Here is a 16317-nt window from a genome sequence, read left to right on the forward strand (position 1 = left end):
TGATATCCCGCTTTATCACTACCCTAAGGAGTCTCAAAGCGGCTAACATTCTCCTTTCCCTTCCTCCCCCACAACAAACACTCTGTGAGGTGAGTGGGGCTGAGAGACTTCAGAGAAGTGGGACTAACCCAAGGTCACCCAGCAGCTACATGTGGAGGAGCGGGGAAGCGAACCCGGTTCACCAGATTACGAGTCTACCGCTCTTAACCACTACACCACGAGCAGGTTTTGAGATGGTGCAGGTATTTGACCACTGTTAACAAAACAGAAGGAAAATGCCTTTTAAAGAGATTTGCCCTTGGGCAAAGCACCAAGGAGAGACAAGCCATTGCCTGGTGGTTGCTTGTTTTTTTATTCCATACTGTCCCAGCCTGGTGGGCTCCAATGAGCCACTTCCGTTTATTACAGTAAATTCAACTTGAATATTGCCAGCTGGCTGGACATTTTGTATTTTAGTTCCCATCTTTAATAAAGGCAATTGAGATGTTCCTCCAAGACTATTGCCCAAGAAGACTTCTTGATGTTCCCCCAAAAATATATACAGTACATGACTTCTTTTTAGGTAAATTAGGACAAGGGGTTGAAGACAGCTAGGTCTAGCTCCAGGAAGCTTTTCATTGGTCCTGGTAATCACAGTTTGGCTTAAAATGTAATGCGAATCAAACCATTCTCTAACATAAATGTTATCTTTCAGGAGCTTTCCCCTTCATGCAGGTGACACGACCCTATTATACCAAGGTGCACCATTTTTTTAGAAGAAGCAATAGGTTTTGTTGCTAAAACCACAACTTGCTGGGTGCAACAATCTGGGGGTAGCTCTAGAAGAGACAAGCTGGATATAATCCAAAGTAAGTTCTTACATAAGGGACGCGGGTGGCACTGTGGGTTAAACCACAGAGCCTAGGACTTCCCGATCAGAAGGTCGGCAGTTCGAATCCCCGCAACGGGATAAGCTCCCGTTGCTCGGTCCCAGTTCCTGCCAACCTAGCAGTTCGAAAGCAGGCCAGTGCAAGTAGATAAATAGGTACCGCTCCGGCGGGAAGGTAAACGGTGTTTCCGTGCGCTGCTCTGGTTCTCCAGAAGCGGCTTGGTCATGCTGGCCACATGACCCGGAAGCTGTACGCCGGCTCCCTCAGCCAATAAAGCGAGATGAGCGCCGCAATCCCAGTCGGCCATGACTGGACCTAATGGTCAGGGGTCCCTTTACCTTTACCTTTAAGTTCTTACATGCACTGCTGAGTCCCAAATAATGCACCCAATTCACAATTAAGCGGAAGTAGGCTGCCGTTCTCTAAATGCACGCATTCATAAATCCATGATTCTATACTGAACAACAAAACAAAAACTGCCTAATGTGAGACCTACATTTAGCAAAACTCTAGTTTTCAGGCCTGCAGAATAAAGAAGCTTGGGCACAGCGTCGTAACTTTCAAAGAAGAGTTACTAAATTTCCTCCATTACATAATTTTTTACAAAACATGCCAAAATGGATTTAGGATTCTGAAGAATTCTAAGTCTGGTATATTAAATCTGAACGTGAAAAGGCTGCTTATGAATGGGAAATAACACCCCCTGTTCTGTTTAGACCTGGTTTTACTCTGCTTAGATGGCAAACTGTGAGCATGCAGTTATTTAACGTGACAACAACAAAAGATTGCCTGCGTAGGTAAACAGGGCCGGGTCCAAGACAATGTGTGCCATGCCCTCTTTTTACATATTCTTCACACAACTCAGCTAGGGAATAGATTAGTTGGGGAGTTTCAAAATTACACGGCTGTGCCTTGCTTGTCTTTGTGAGTTACACTGTAATGGGCAAGAAAATGTCTGACCGAACTCCCCCCCCCCCGCAAGGGTTGGCACTGTTTATCCATATGTACACATTGATGGGACGCGGGTGGCGCTGTGGGTTAAACCACAGAGCCTAGGGCTTGCCGATCAGAAGGTCGGCGGTTTGAATCCCTGCGACGGGGTGAGCTCCCGTTGTTCGGTCCCTGCTCCTGCCAACCTAGCAGTTCGAAAGCACAAGTGCAAGTAGATAAATAGGTACCACTCCGGCGGGAAGGTAAATGGTGTTTCCGTGCGCTGCTCTGGTTCGCCAGAAGCGGCTTAGTCATGCTGGCCACATGACCCGGAAGCTGTACGCCGGCTCCCTCGGCCAATAAAGCGAGATGAGCGCCGCAACCCCAGAGTCAGCCACGACTGGACCTAATGGTCAGGGGTCCCTTTACCCTCACCCATTGATGCATTTATCAAAGCTCTATTAAGGATGATGGCGATTATAATGATCACTATTACTGTTTACCTGCACAGGTCCTGTAGCAGGGTTGGAGAGGAAATATCTCCTCCTGACTGCCCCTCTATTCTCCAGAGGCCTTTCCTATTCCCTCCCTTTAGCTCCATCCACTTCCTTGTTCTCTCCATCTCGTCTTTTCTTCGTTCCCCCCTTTCCACCCTCCTCCTTCTCTCATTTTCTCCGCTTCTATCCAGCCACCAACCCTCCCCTCTGCTCCCACACGTTCTCACCTCCCCCAACCAGCCTAACTATAGCAGCCTAACTCTCCTCTCCCACCTCCCTGATGTAAGTGTTTGGATACGATTTTAAATTTCTCGCTCGGAGGGATACCCACAGTTTGACTGTCTGGCTTTGTTACTGATCTTTGTGAGCGGCACCAGAGACATTTTCAGGCTGAAGAGACGGGGGGTGAAATGCTTCGTGTTTCTGCCAGTTGTATAGTACAGCGGTACCTCAGGTTAAGTACTTAATTCATTCCAGAGGTCCGTACTTAACCTGAAACTGTTCTTAACCTGAAGCACCACTTTAGCTAATGGGGCCTCCCACTGCACCGCCAGAGCACAATTTCTGTTCTCATCCTGAAGCAAAGTTCTTAACCCGAGGTAATATTTCTGGGTTAGCAGAGCCTGTAACCTGAAGCATATGTAACCTGAAGCGTATGTAACCCGAGGTACCACTGTATGCAGAACAAAAAATATTCACGTCTCGGAGCAGTGAGAGTTGGGCAAGGTCCTGAAAGCGCTGAGTTGTGTTCACAGGTTAGCGGAAATAAAAAATAAACCGGACCCAAGAAACCACGTGGAAAGGAGCAGTATTTTCTTGAAGGAGTAATAATAATAATAATTTATTATTTATACCCCGCCCATCTGGCTGGGTTTCCCCAGCCACTCTGGGCAGCTTCCAACAGAATATTAAAATGCAATAACCTATTAAACATTAAAAGCTTCCCTAAACCGGGCTGCCTTCAGATGTCTTCTAAAAGTCTGGTAGTTGTTTTTCTCTTTGACGTCTGGTGGGAGGGCGTTCCACAGGGCGGGCGCCACTACCGAGAAGGCCCTCTGCCTGGTTCCCTGTAACCTCACTTCTCGCAATGAGGGAACCGCCAGAAGGCCCTCGGCGCTGGACCTCAGCGTCCGGGCAGAACGATGGGGGTGGAGACGCTCCTCCAGGTATACTGGGCCGTTTAGGGCTTTAAAGGTCAGCACCAACACTTTGAATTGTGCTCGGAAACGTACTGGGAGCCAATGTAGGTCTTTTAAGACCGGTGTTATGTGGTCTCGCTCCCAGTCACCAGTCTAGCTGCCGCATTCTGGATTAGTTGTAGGAGAGCTTGTGGGGATCCCTTTGTAGCAGATGTTGGATCCAACCAAAGTCTGGGCATGGTGCACAGGCTCCTCTGGGATTCTCAGTGAGGAAATCCGATCACTGGTTTGGGCAGGGGCGGAGGAAAGGGGTGTCACCACTTAGCTTAGACTGAGTTTTGGCACACATGAAAAACTTAAAATAAATCTTTATTTCCTGATGAATAGCCTTTGGACTATAATGAAACTTAAACAGAAAACTATCTTTAGAGAGATTTTTCCTCTAAAAGCATTTTATTTTAAAAATCCAATTTAAATATATTTTTAAAAATCCAATTTAGATATATTTTTTTAAAAATCCAATTTTTTTATCTTTTAAAAAAGATAATTGATTTTTATCCACCCTGGTTCCAGGCATAAAAAGCAGAGATGGTCACTCGTTTAAGGGCGCAGAAGACAACTGTGGCTGATGAAGATGGAAGAGCAGCAATAAGAATTTAAGAAGATCCTCCTGGATCAAGACCAAAGCTCCATCAAAGTCCCTCATCCTGTTCTCACACTGCCTAGCCAGGTGCCTATAGGAAACCTGGAAGCAGCACAGGAGCACGACAGATGTAAATATGGCAACTGACTTTGGGTGAAAAGTTGGCAACTGTGATTTAAAGCATGCTTCACAAATATGTACAATTCTAAAGCAAAAGATTTAAAAATGGGTTGTTGTTTTTTAAAAAAAGATTTACAGTGGGACTTTGGTTCTCAAACGCCTTGGTACTCAAACAACTTGGAACCCAAACACTGCAAACCCGGAAGTAAGTGTTCCGGTTTGTGAACTTTTTTTGGAAGCCGAACGTACTCCATTTTGAGTGTTACGCTTCCGATTTGAGTGCCACACTTCCGTTTTGAGTGTTACGATGAGGTCCGTCTGTTTTTGCTATTTATTTTGTCTGGAACGAATTAATCCATTTTGAATTACTTTCTATGGGAAAGCACGCCTTGGTTTTGGAACGGACTTCCAGAAAGGATTAAGTTTGAGAACCAAGGTACCACTGTATAATAAATACAAATACTTAGCAATCAGCTGAGACATGAAAAGAGTGAATTAAGCAAACCTCAGTGGCTTTTGCACTGAGATGGGAAGAAAGTATGAGAAAGCAAGACAGGATAGTTTCTGGTCACGAGTTACTACTTCTTCTTCTCCTTTTACATTATCAGTATAAAACTGCAGACTGTTAGAATTCTGAAAAACCTGATCTTGCAGTGTAATCTTACTGGCCTCACTCTCAGATACAGCCCAAGGCCCCTAATGACTCACCTATAAAACCACAGTAACAGTAAGTTCAAGTCTGAAGCAAATTGGATTGCTTGCATTATATACAGCGCAAACGATCAACTCAGTTTTGTTGCAACATGGCTTGGGAAACGGGGGGGGGGGGGGGAGAGAGAATCAAATTCCAGATGCATTAAGGAAATAGCTCAGCAGAATTATACCTTGAAAGCAGTTGCAGATGGCAGTTTCAGATAACTATACATATATGCGAAATTTGAGAAAGCGCTCACACAGAGCAAATATGCAAATGGTTTTTTAAAAAGAACAAGCCATTTTAGAGGTGGCTATCTTTAAAGAAAATCCACATATTATCTCACTATATGCCATATATATATAGTCAGGAATGCAGTACTGTTTTCAAAACCACAACCTTTTCTGGAATTTGCTATGTTCAGGAAACGGGCTCACACACTTGTCAAAAGAAATCACTGTCAAATCAATTATAAAACGCATTTTAATATGCTGCAAGTTCACTTCCCAGTACCATGATCCTGACTATTGCCTGCAAAAACCCCCCTCAAATCAACATAATCCAAAACAGCCTTACTCCCTTTAATAGAAGTAACGTTTTTTGTTTCTTTTAGGAGAACCGCAATTCAACTGCTTTAACAACTTTGCACTGAACACAAGAACACTGGTCCTCTATTGACATGTGCATTTCTACAATATATTTTGCTTTCAGACTGAAAGGGGAACATGTGAGAGACTGCAAGCACAAAAGACTTGATATTCAACATTCCTTCCATGGAGGCACAAAATAGAAAACAAAAAAAGTATGTTTCTGTTAAGGTAAAGGTAAAGGTAAAGGGACCCCTGACCATTAGGTCCAGTCGCGGACGACTCTGGGGTTGCGGCGCTCATCTCGCTTTATTGGCCGAGGGAGCCGCCGTACAGCTTCCGGGTCATGTGGCCAGCATGACTAAGCCGCTTCTGGCAAACCAGAGCAGCGCACGGAAACACCGTTTACCTTCCCGCCGGAGCGGTACCTATTTATCTACTTGCACTTTGACGTGCTTTCGAACTGCTAGGTTGGCAGGAGCTGGGACAGAGCAACTGGAGCTCACCCTGTCGCAGGGATTCAAACCGCCGACCTTCTGATCAGCAAGTCCTAAGCTCTGTGGTTTACTGAAACCCTGGTCAGCCCTGCCAGCATGACCAATGGTCAGGGATGACAGGAGGCACTGATCCAGCACTTGCACAGCCTCACCTGACTCAGATGGTGAGAAGAGCTCAAGGTCAAGAAGTGTATCGCTGACATCTTGCTCCAGATCCTGTAATGGCCCCCAGTAGCAACTGCGTATTCTTATTAGAGGAGGAGGAAATGGAACACTGCAAGACCCCAGAACAACAACATCATAGGGCTGAGCAGGTCCCAAAATTCTCCTTTCGAGAACTGGACCTGCAGGTTGGAGCGTAACTGTTCTACAACTGTATCTTCAGCAAGATACTGCCATTGATGGGATCAAGAGCGGTTAAGAAATCAAGGAGAATCAAGAGGAACACATAGCTCCGCTCTCTCAAAGGTTATCCGTCAGGGCAGCCAAGGTTTATTGTGGTGGCCTTAGGATAGGGGTTTTAAAAACCACTAAGCCATTTGGGCTTGCTGATCAGAAGGTCGGCGGTTCGAATCCCCGCAACAGGGTGAGCTCCTGTTGCTCGATTCCAGCTCCTGCCAACCTAGCAGTTTGAAAGTACGTCAAAGTGCAAGTAGATAAATAGGTACTGCTCCAGCGGGAAGGTAAATGGCATTTCTGTGTGCTGCTCCGGTTTCGCAAGAAGCGGCTTAGTCATGCTGGCCACATGACCCGGAAAAAAACTGCCTGTGAACAAACACCGGGCTCCCTTGCCCAGTAAAGGGAGATGAGCACACAACCCCAGAGTCGTCTGTGACTGGACTTAACTGTCAGGGGTCCTTTACCTTTTTCTTCTTTTTTTGGATAGGGGGGTGAGGATCCTTAGGTCTAGGTGCCAAATTTGGCTTTCTGTTCTCCATGATAAAGCCACTGGGACTTACCCCAGTTCACACACCCATTACCAGCCCAACTCCTTCCTTCAACGCTTTGTTTGGCTGGAAAGTCTTCTTGAATTGCGGTAATGATTTTTGCTTCCCTGGAGGGAGTGTGCGCATGTGTGAAATTATGACTTTTGCATGTCAGAATGTAGCCTACAGTATAATGATATAACGGAGATGTAAAAGATTCGGATTATCATAAAAAGCGCAGGAGGAAATGATTAACAATAAGACCCACAAAGGGGAGGAGATTTTTAGAGTCTTGTCTTTATGTTGTTTGTTGGATATGTGGTTGTGAAACTTTAATCTGAAAACCAAATAAATTTATATAAAAACAAACAAACACCAAATTAGACCTAATATAAATGAGATTAGCCACCAAAATCAAACTCTCACCTCTCATTAAGTTTGTACACATACTTAAAGTACATATGTACTTTGTGGATGTTCCATAGTCATACTATAAAGTAGTTGCGTTCTGTGTTGTAAATCAAGCACCGTTAGTTGTTTCTTTTTGTTTTCCAGCGTATTTCTCATCAATAAAAAAATCGCTGTGGTGCGAGCAAAAAGTAGAAGATATGTTAAACTCACTGCTCTAAGTCCTGCCCACCACTGGAAGGCTGCCAGAAAGGAATGCAATAATCATGACCCTGGGGTCCAGCCATGATCAAGACGCAGAATCAGAGGTTGCAGAAGGTACCTGACTCTGAGCCTGATGACAAGAGGCCACTAGATCTGAGGTTGGTGAGTAGGAGTCCCCTGGACCACAACTCAGGTCCACAGAGCCAGGGCTGGAAACTTTCATGGCCACCGTTCCCCGAGCCTGAGGAGCCAAGTGCCTCCTAACATACCTTGCCGGTTCAACAGCGCCATTGTGGGAGGCCAGGGATTGCAGAAGAGTAGCCTGTCTGCAGGCCAGAGGGCTGGCCTTCAAGGCTGTGTAGACAGAGCCCCTGGACGGTTAAGTCCAGTCAAAAAGGCAACTATGGGGTTGCGGCGCTCATCTCGCTTTCAGGCCGAGGGAGCCGGCATTTGTCCACAGACAGCTTTCTGGGTCATGCGGCTTCTTCCCGCTTCTGGCGCAACGGAACACCGTGACGGAAACCAGAGTGCTCAGAAACGCCGTTTACCTTCCTGCCTATTTATCTACTTGCACTGGTGTGCTTTCGAAGTGCTAGGTTGGCAGAAGCTGGGACAGAGCAATGGGAGCTCACCCCGTCGCGGGGATTCGAAGCACCGACCTTCTGATCGGCAAACCCAAGAGGGTCGGTGGTTTAGACCACCGCGCCACCCGCATCCCAGCAGACAGAGCCACGGATAGGTGGACTGGAGGCAGAGGCTCCAAAGGCCTCAGTCCACCTCTAGCCTCTGCTGGGGCAAGTGCCTCACGTAGGAGCTCTCCATGGTGCTGCAACACATTGCCTGGCCTGCCTTGCCCTGCAGAAATCAGACCCCGAGCTGAAAAACATTCCCCAATCCTCCTCTGCTTCCACTTCTGGAAGAGTGGAGGCCTCGCCGCTTCAAGGCAGAGGGTGACATTCTGCTTTCTTTCAGCTTTTCACTGCAGAGCTATAGTTGGCACGAGGCACAACCGTCACCCTTGCCAGCTTTCCTTCCCCCAAAATCATCTGGAGGGGGTGGGGCTGCCTGAAGCTACCACAACAACACATCTGCTCTATAGTAAAAAGTTAAAAGGAAAGAAGTTGCAGGGAGTCAGGCGAGGCTGCTGGGGCGCCATGTCCTTGTGTCCAGCCCCCAAGGATGAACAGAATGCTTTGTATACGTAAGTGGTTTGTAATGTTGGAAGTATGTGGCAGATCATGAAGATTTGCTTTGGATCACGTTTGGTGGAGCCAGCCGTCAAAGCCAGGTCTTCTGACTCAGATTAAAGGTGTAACGACCAGATGCAATATGTTATGGCTTAATATGGGTATCTTTATTTTGCTAATGAGTAATTGTCAGATCAAGTTTACTGATACTCCACATACCTTCAAGTAAAAAAATAGAAATTGATTTTATTATTTATTTTTTATGCACCGCCTTGTCTCCGACGGGACTCCATACAATAAGGGGTAAAGGAACCCAAAAAATGCAAGGAAGTATAAGAGCAAGCAGCACGTTTTTCTTCGTCAAAAAATGCAGGTAAAAATTAAAATCAAAAACTCTTAAGGATTCTCTAAAAGTTGCTTTATGAATCATGCAACCCTGAGACACAAACTTTGAAAACTCATTCAGTTAAGCAGTTAATTTCATGACCCGGAAGGCTGTATGCTACTCTAAAGACCATCCTGGGATGGAAGCAATCAAGGGGCAAAGAAATCCGCTTCGTTTTTTCTCTACAAAAATTACACAACAGTAACAAATGCAGTATAGTTTCTAACTCTTCCCTAGCACTTTGGCAAACAGGATTTCGCATGGAATGCCATTAAAATGCCATCCCGAAATCTTACACATTCCTTCCAAAATAGTTGAGGAAGAACATTACAGCAACTTCATGCAAATGCATTCCTATATTTTGGAATAAATCATGACCCTAAGTAATTAGCTCCTTGTGGAGCCATAACAACCCGCAACTGTAATGTAGAACAAATATTCTGGGCAGAGGTAGTTTTTAGGTTATTGTTATTGGGTTCTGATCATTAGTACTGTATATTTGGTCCATTGTGCTAGAAGATATTTTGCCTTATTCAAGTTCAAGTTGGGGGTGGGCGGGGCGGAATACAGTACTGATAAAGCAGAAGTATAAAATTTGTTTTCCAGGGAATTAGTCTAATCAATGTTATAAGAATCTTCACACATTAAGTATAGCAAATTAAAAATATCCTCCAAAAGTGAAAACAGCAGCCAACAAAACCCAAGCTTTCCTTTCTACCAAAATAAAGTGAGCTTATATCCTAAGCAATGTTAAAGTCACACTTCCAGGAACAGCAAGCATTTATTAAAAAAAAAATACATACCTACATATATATGTATGTATATGTGTGTGTGTGTTTTTATACACACACACACACACACACACACACCTACAACACATACAAGTGACAAAACTGCCTCCAGTTTAGCATTTACACTGACATCCCACACCTCTCCCCCCCCCCAGTAACGTTTATTATTTTTTTTCAAATATCTTAAATACAATACAGCTTAACAATACTATTCTCCCACATCCCACTCCTGTAGACCAAGCAAAAGCTGCATTGCTGGTGATGTAACGCTAACTTCCTACCAACCATGGTTATCAAACCCAAAGCCCGCCACAGAAATTCACACTCCTTCCTTGTAGTCTAGGGGAATAAATCATCTGCCAGACCATTCGTACTGCAGTCCTTCCCTAGAGCAAAATCTCTTTCCTCTTCGGTGGGAGCAAAGCAATTCGCAGTCATCAGTGTTCACGACAGTTAAATGCTGAAAACATTCACTAGTGGCGAAAGAAACTCATATGCCCCCAGATTCCGCGCATGATAGTGTCTGTGCTGTTTCCAGGGTGAAAAACTGAACATGCTTTGATAGCTGGTCACTAATTAAACAGATTCAAGTGTTATGGGTTTTTTTATTCCTGATCTATAACATGGTTGAGCAAAATTACTAGACTTTGAGCTGATAGCAACCCCGTTCCAATATATAGCTCTGCACATAAATGTGTTACAAGAATTACCTGAGAGGCTCAGTATGCTTACTGAATACAAGCGGGTATATATCGGTAGATATAGGAATAGATAGCAGAGAGTTTTTAAAATAATTCGGCACTCTCAAAAGAGGAGCAATGTTTTTAAAACCAAGCGCTCAGCTGTTCTTACTCTAGCAAGTTTCTCAAAGGAGTCCTTTATCCCCACAATGAATGAGAGCTGAACACTCGTTGCACAAATCTGTCCCAATTACAGTTGAGGAATTTCCAAAGAATAGCGCCACAGATGGATAAATATTCCCTGTGTCTGGCTCGCATGCCTTTTAGATGTGCAGGAGCTGACCTGAACACAGATAATGGGCAAAAGAACTAACTACTGGAATTTCCAGGCCTAACGCAGAGTGGCTCTTCCATAGATCTGTGTCCTGAGAGTTTCTTTAAGACTTTGTGCGCTACTGTTATGAAAGACATACAAATCACTTGAAAGGAGAGAGAAACTCAAGTTCCATAAAACAGAACTATGTATATTTTCCAACAATACAAACCAAGGAGGTTTCAAACTTCCATTTGAACCCAAGTACAAATAAAAAACAGATGAGACGTTTCCACTGATTTTTGGAATCCTGTTTAAATATAAACACTTTTCTTCTTTAGAAGAAATTGCCGTATTCTTAGCAATTAAAAGAACCCTCCGTCATGACGAGAAAATGAAAGATGTTCAGTTACTGATCCTTCCATGGACATATTACTCACCTGGCGATTTCATGTAATATTGCTCAATATCAGACATGTCCGTATTCAGTGCGCACTCCAGATAGCTGAGGATAACTTTTCTACTGAAGTAGTACCTCATACCCATTAGAAAGAAGGGCAAACAGCAGGTCAGCAGCAAGGACTTGGTCACAACAAAGCACATTACTATGGAGATAAGGAAGAGAAATAAACGATACCTGTCAGAAAAGAGAATTCAGTGTTGATTTTGGAACACAAACCCAAAAGTCACAGATATCATACAGCAAACATTCTTTGCACAATGTATTTCATTTTGCTTATAGAACAGGCCTTTTAAACATTAAAAAAAATGTGCTGCTTTGTTCACTTAAGAGAGTCTTCTAGCTTCAATTACTTTTTAAAATGCATCATCTCAAAACAGAGGCCTGTTCAATGGTTATAAAAACAAGACTTTCTCCCTTTAACTGAACATTCCTCCCACCCCCCCACCCCCAGAATGGCTGTGAGGAGGAATCTGGGAGCCTCCACTTCTGTTTTAGATTAACCTAGCCCCCCACCCCTCGTTTCTATGTAGTTTCAAAACAACTGGATAAAAATAAATTCATGGATTTTTTTTTAAATGTGGTTGTATAGCTTGTGGTAAAGACTTTCCCTCTAAGGGTCTGAGAGCAAACTGGGAGCTATGGGGGAAACTGAAGTGGGGTGGACTTTATGACAGATTAGTCAGTCCTGAACACTTTAATCTCCAGTTACAGGTAGGTAGCCGTGTTGGTCTGCCGTAGTCGAAACAAAATAAAAAAAAATTCTTCCAGTAGCAACTAAGTTTGTTACTGGTATGAGCTTTCGGAGGTATCTGAAGAAGTGTGCTTGCACACAAAAGGTCATACCAACAACAAACTTAGTTGGTCCCTAAGATGCTACTGACTGCAAGAAGATCAATCCTTTCCATTCTGAAGGAAATCAGCCCTGAGTGCTCACTGGAAGGACAGATCCTGAAGCTGAGACTCCAATACTTTGGCCACCTCATGAGAAGAGAAGACTCCCTGGGAAAGACCCTGATGTTGGGAAAGATGGAGGGCACAAGGAGAAGGGGACGACAGAGGATGAGATGGTTGGATAGTGTTCTCAAAGCTACTAGCATGAGTTTGACCAAGCTGCGGGAGGCAGTGGAAGATAGGAGTGCCTGGCGTGCTCTGGTCCATGGGGTCACAAAGAGTCGGACACAACTAAACGACTAAACAACAACAAAGGTGCTACTGGAAGGATGTTAATCTCCAGATCCACCCATCAATGGCTCTGTTTGTGCCAGAATGTGACCCCCCTCAACCCTGAGGTTTTCAATGGAAAAAGGGTTGCCCATCGCTGCTAAACTACCATTTTCACAACTGGGTTGACATATTCATGGAGCTATCCACTACAACCCAAAGGTCTCGTTCCTGGCCAGTCACTGTCAGTTGAGAGGTTACATGACTGCACATGTGTAATAATGGTATTAGGCACCACCAGGCCTGCTTTTACACTTGTTTACACTGAGTTGCATTCGTCGTTTTGCCGCCCGTTCCCTCCGTATGAAGAGGTCCCTTTAGAGATCTTCACAAACTCTTTTGGTTTTAACGCCCCCGAAATATTTCACAGCATCAGCAAACTTGGCCACCTCACTGCTCACTCCTAACTCTAGATAATTCATGGGCAAGTTAAAAAGCATATTGTCAGGGAACTGCCATCAGCTCAAAGGCGAGAGGCGGAAGGGCAGTGGTGTTACAGAGAGCCTCCGAAGATCTTGCGAAGCAGCTCTTCCTCTGGCGAGGAGGGAAGCCCCACCTCCAGCGGGGAAGGGGCGCAGGGACCAGAAGATGCTAGGGAGAGCTTCAACACGGGGCCTGAGCAAAGGGGAGGGGAGGCAACTCCCCCTTTGCCAGCACCCACGCTGCGCAGTAGGTTTGCGCGCAGAGAGAGGAGGAGAAGGATGGGGGTCACACGACTGTTATGCTGGGGAAGGTATAAGGACCGCCCACTCCCAGATTCTGCTAGCGACTGAGCAGACATGGACTTGCGATGCTCTGCATTGTAAATAGTTTGTACAGATAATAAAGACTGGAAAAGACAGGTTGGAGTCTTGCCTGTTTGCTCTCGAGCAACCACACCACCACCTGACACATATATACCAAGGGTAGGCAAACTAAGGCCCAGGGGCCGGATCTGGCCCAACCACCTTCTCAATCCGGCCCGTGGACGGTCCGGGAATCAGCATGTTTTTACATGAGTAGAATGTGTGCTTTTATTTAAAATGCATCTCTGGATTACTTGTAGGGTATAGGAATTCGTTCTTTTTTCTTCTTCCTCTTCAAAATATAGCTGGCCCCCCACAGGTTCTGAGGCACAGTGGACCGGCCCCCTGCTGAAAACGTTTGCTGACCCCTGACATATACCAATCCTTGGGAGATTCCACTTTGACAACTTTCCATTCAGAGAACTAACTGTCCATTAGTCTTCGCTTCCTGCAACGTAACCAATTCCTGATCCACAAAAAGAACTTTCCTCTTATTCCTTGACTGCTAAGGTATAGTGGTACCTCAGGTTAAGAACTTAATTCGTTCTGGAGCTCCGTTCTTAACCTGAAGCACCACTTTAGCGAATGGGGCCTCCCGCTGCCGCCGCCACACAATTTCTCTTCTCATCCTGAAGCAAAGTTCTTAACCCGAGGTACTATTTCTGGGTTAGCGGAGTCTGTAACCTGAAGCGTCTATAACCCCAGGTACCACTGTACCTTGTTCAAAGCTTTTTGAAAGCCTTAAGTCCATAGTGTTCTAAAATCATTGAATTGTAGAGTTGCAAGAGATCACAAGCGTGATCTCATCCAACCCCCTGCAATGCAGGAATGTCAGCTAAAGCAGTGCTCCCCAACCTTTTTATCGCCGCGGACCGGTAAATGTTTGATCATTTTTCCGTGGCCCGCTTGTTTTGAGCTGAGTCCCCCCCCCCCCGTGCACTTACCTCACGGCAGCTTCTCTTCAGTCCCCGCGTCTCCGACCTCGAGTCCTCAGTCCTCCCGTGGCGCCTCCTCCTCGGCCAATGGCGTGAGGTTTGCCTTTCGGCCAATCAGGAAGCGGGAGGACCCGCTCCCTGATTGGCCAGGAGGAGCATCAGTGTAACAATAGCAAATTTTCATTCGCTATTGTCACACAATGGGCGGGCTTGAGAGGGCGCAAAGCTCTGCGCCTCGGCCGCCCGCCACAGTGAAATGATTTGAAGTTCCTCGGGCGGCCCGGTGCCGATTGATCCACGGACCGGCACCGGGCCGTGGCCCGGGGGTTGGGGAACACCGAGCTAAAGCATCCATGACGGGTGACCGTCGAAACTCTGCTTCAAAAACATCCAAGGAACTCACCTTCCATCTGAGTTCCACTGACAACTGGATCACCTCTAGCTATCGGCTTGTGGACACTCTCCAAGAACTCTTATAGGTTTTTTAAACCGGACTGGCCCTTGCGTGTTGAGGTCCCCAAGCCACCCTCAAATAAAACGCAATTCACACAGAATTTTTGTTTCGGGTTTTTGGCATAATTTTGGGCCACAACTTTATTGATTACAGAATGTGAGTGGTTGCTTAGGCATTGGTTTGCGACTATCTGTTCCCACACAGAGGTAGGAACAGAACTGACAACCGCAAGCCTGCGGAGGTCAGTAAGAGTAAACATTTTTGGGGAGATAATAGAGCTGGGCACCAGGCTTTCACCTCTCCCCAAATGCTCCCAGGGGCTCTTGCATGGCCCTAGCCCCTTGACAGGGGTTCGGACAAGAGCATGGCGAGACCCTGGATTCCTTTAATGCAGCGGTTGGTCCCCAGATGTTGTTGGACTACAACTCCCATCATCCCTGACCACTGGTCATGCTGGCTAGGAATGATGGGAGTTGTAGTCCAACAACATCTGGGGACCCACAGGTTGAGAAACACTGCTTTAACGGAATACGCTTGCAGCAGCAGCAGCATTGGAGGGGCAGGCAAAGCCAACCATACTGCCTCAGCCAACCAAATTTAACCAATGCCTAACCGCAACCTTACAAGTTGTGACAATTTGCTACACAGTAGGCAAAAACCTAATCAGCCAAATGGAAAAATTTCTACCAGGCCCCTGCCCCAAAGCAGACGACCCCATGACAGGCATAGCAAGGTCAATGCAAACAGGCCTCAATATAGGGAGGGTGGGTGGGTGATCCGATGCGCGCAGCGAAAAGAGGCAGCTCAACGCTGCGCGCAGGGAATAAATAGCCCCTTGGCCTGTCAATCATAAATTGCAACATCAAATTCTCCCTAACGACCAAGAGGTGCCCAATAAGATTCGTGGCCATCCAAACTAACCTGCCCAGCAACAGAGGGATGTCTGGTTTGCCCCCACCATGAAGGAGAACACACTCTGCAGAAACCACATTGACTCTGGTTCAGCAAAGTGTGTGGCTATTTTATCTTTAACAATACTTTCCACCAGTTATCCCAGGACGGATGCTAGGTTAATCGGTCTGTAATGTCCAGGATTCCACACACCCCTGGATCCCTTTGGGAAAACCGGTGTGACAATGGCTACTTTCCAGTTCTTGGGCTGATCTGAGGGATGTCTGTATGTCATCTGGAGCTGGTGATTTGTCGGTTTTTATTTTGTCTAATAGGCTGATCACATTGAGCTCGGTTAAGTACTTAATTCGTTCCGGAGGTCCGTCGAGCTCGGTTAAGTACTTAATTCGTTCCGGAGGTCCGTTCTTAACCTGAAACTGCTCTTAACCTGAAACACCACTTTAGCTAATGGGGCCTCCCTGCTGCCGCTGAGCCGCCGGAGCACGATTTCTGTTCTCTTCCTGAAGCAAAGTTCTTAAGCTGAAGCACTATTTCTGGGTTAGTGGAGTCTGTAACCTGAAGCGTATGTAACCCGAGGTACCACTGTAATTCATTCAGTTTCTCTGCACTCTCCTTAGCCACATCTCCGGCTCTCTAGATATCCAAAGGTCATTTCCTAGAGTGTAGCACCCAGAATT

The 16317-nt window shown here is 45.8% G+C and overlaps 1 protein-coding gene across 1 annotated transcript in view; it reads right to left on the reverse strand.

Moving 5' to 3' along the window:
* The window catches only part of LOC308477254 (N-acetylaspartate synthetase-like), a 39973-nt gene extending 25274 nt beyond the window's left edge, over positions 1-14699 (reverse strand). The window contains exons 1-2 of the mRNA XM_081005773.1: positions 14678-14699; positions 11311-11475 (exon numbers count right to left, since the gene is read on the reverse strand). Coding sequence (XP_080861899.1) covers positions 11311-11475; positions 14678-14684 — 172 coding nt within the window. The 5' untranslated portion in view covers positions 14685-14699. The remainder of the gene's footprint in view (positions 1-11310; positions 11476-14677) is intronic.
* Positions 14700-16317: the final 1618 nt, after the last annotated feature.

The sequence above is a fragment of the Podarcis pityusensis genome, assembly GCF_964106645.2.
Source record: "Podarcis pityusensis genome assembly, chromosome: 5".
In the NCBI taxonomy this organism is placed as follows: domain Eukaryota; kingdom Metazoa; phylum Chordata; class Lepidosauria; order Squamata; family Lacertidae; genus Podarcis; species Podarcis pityusensis.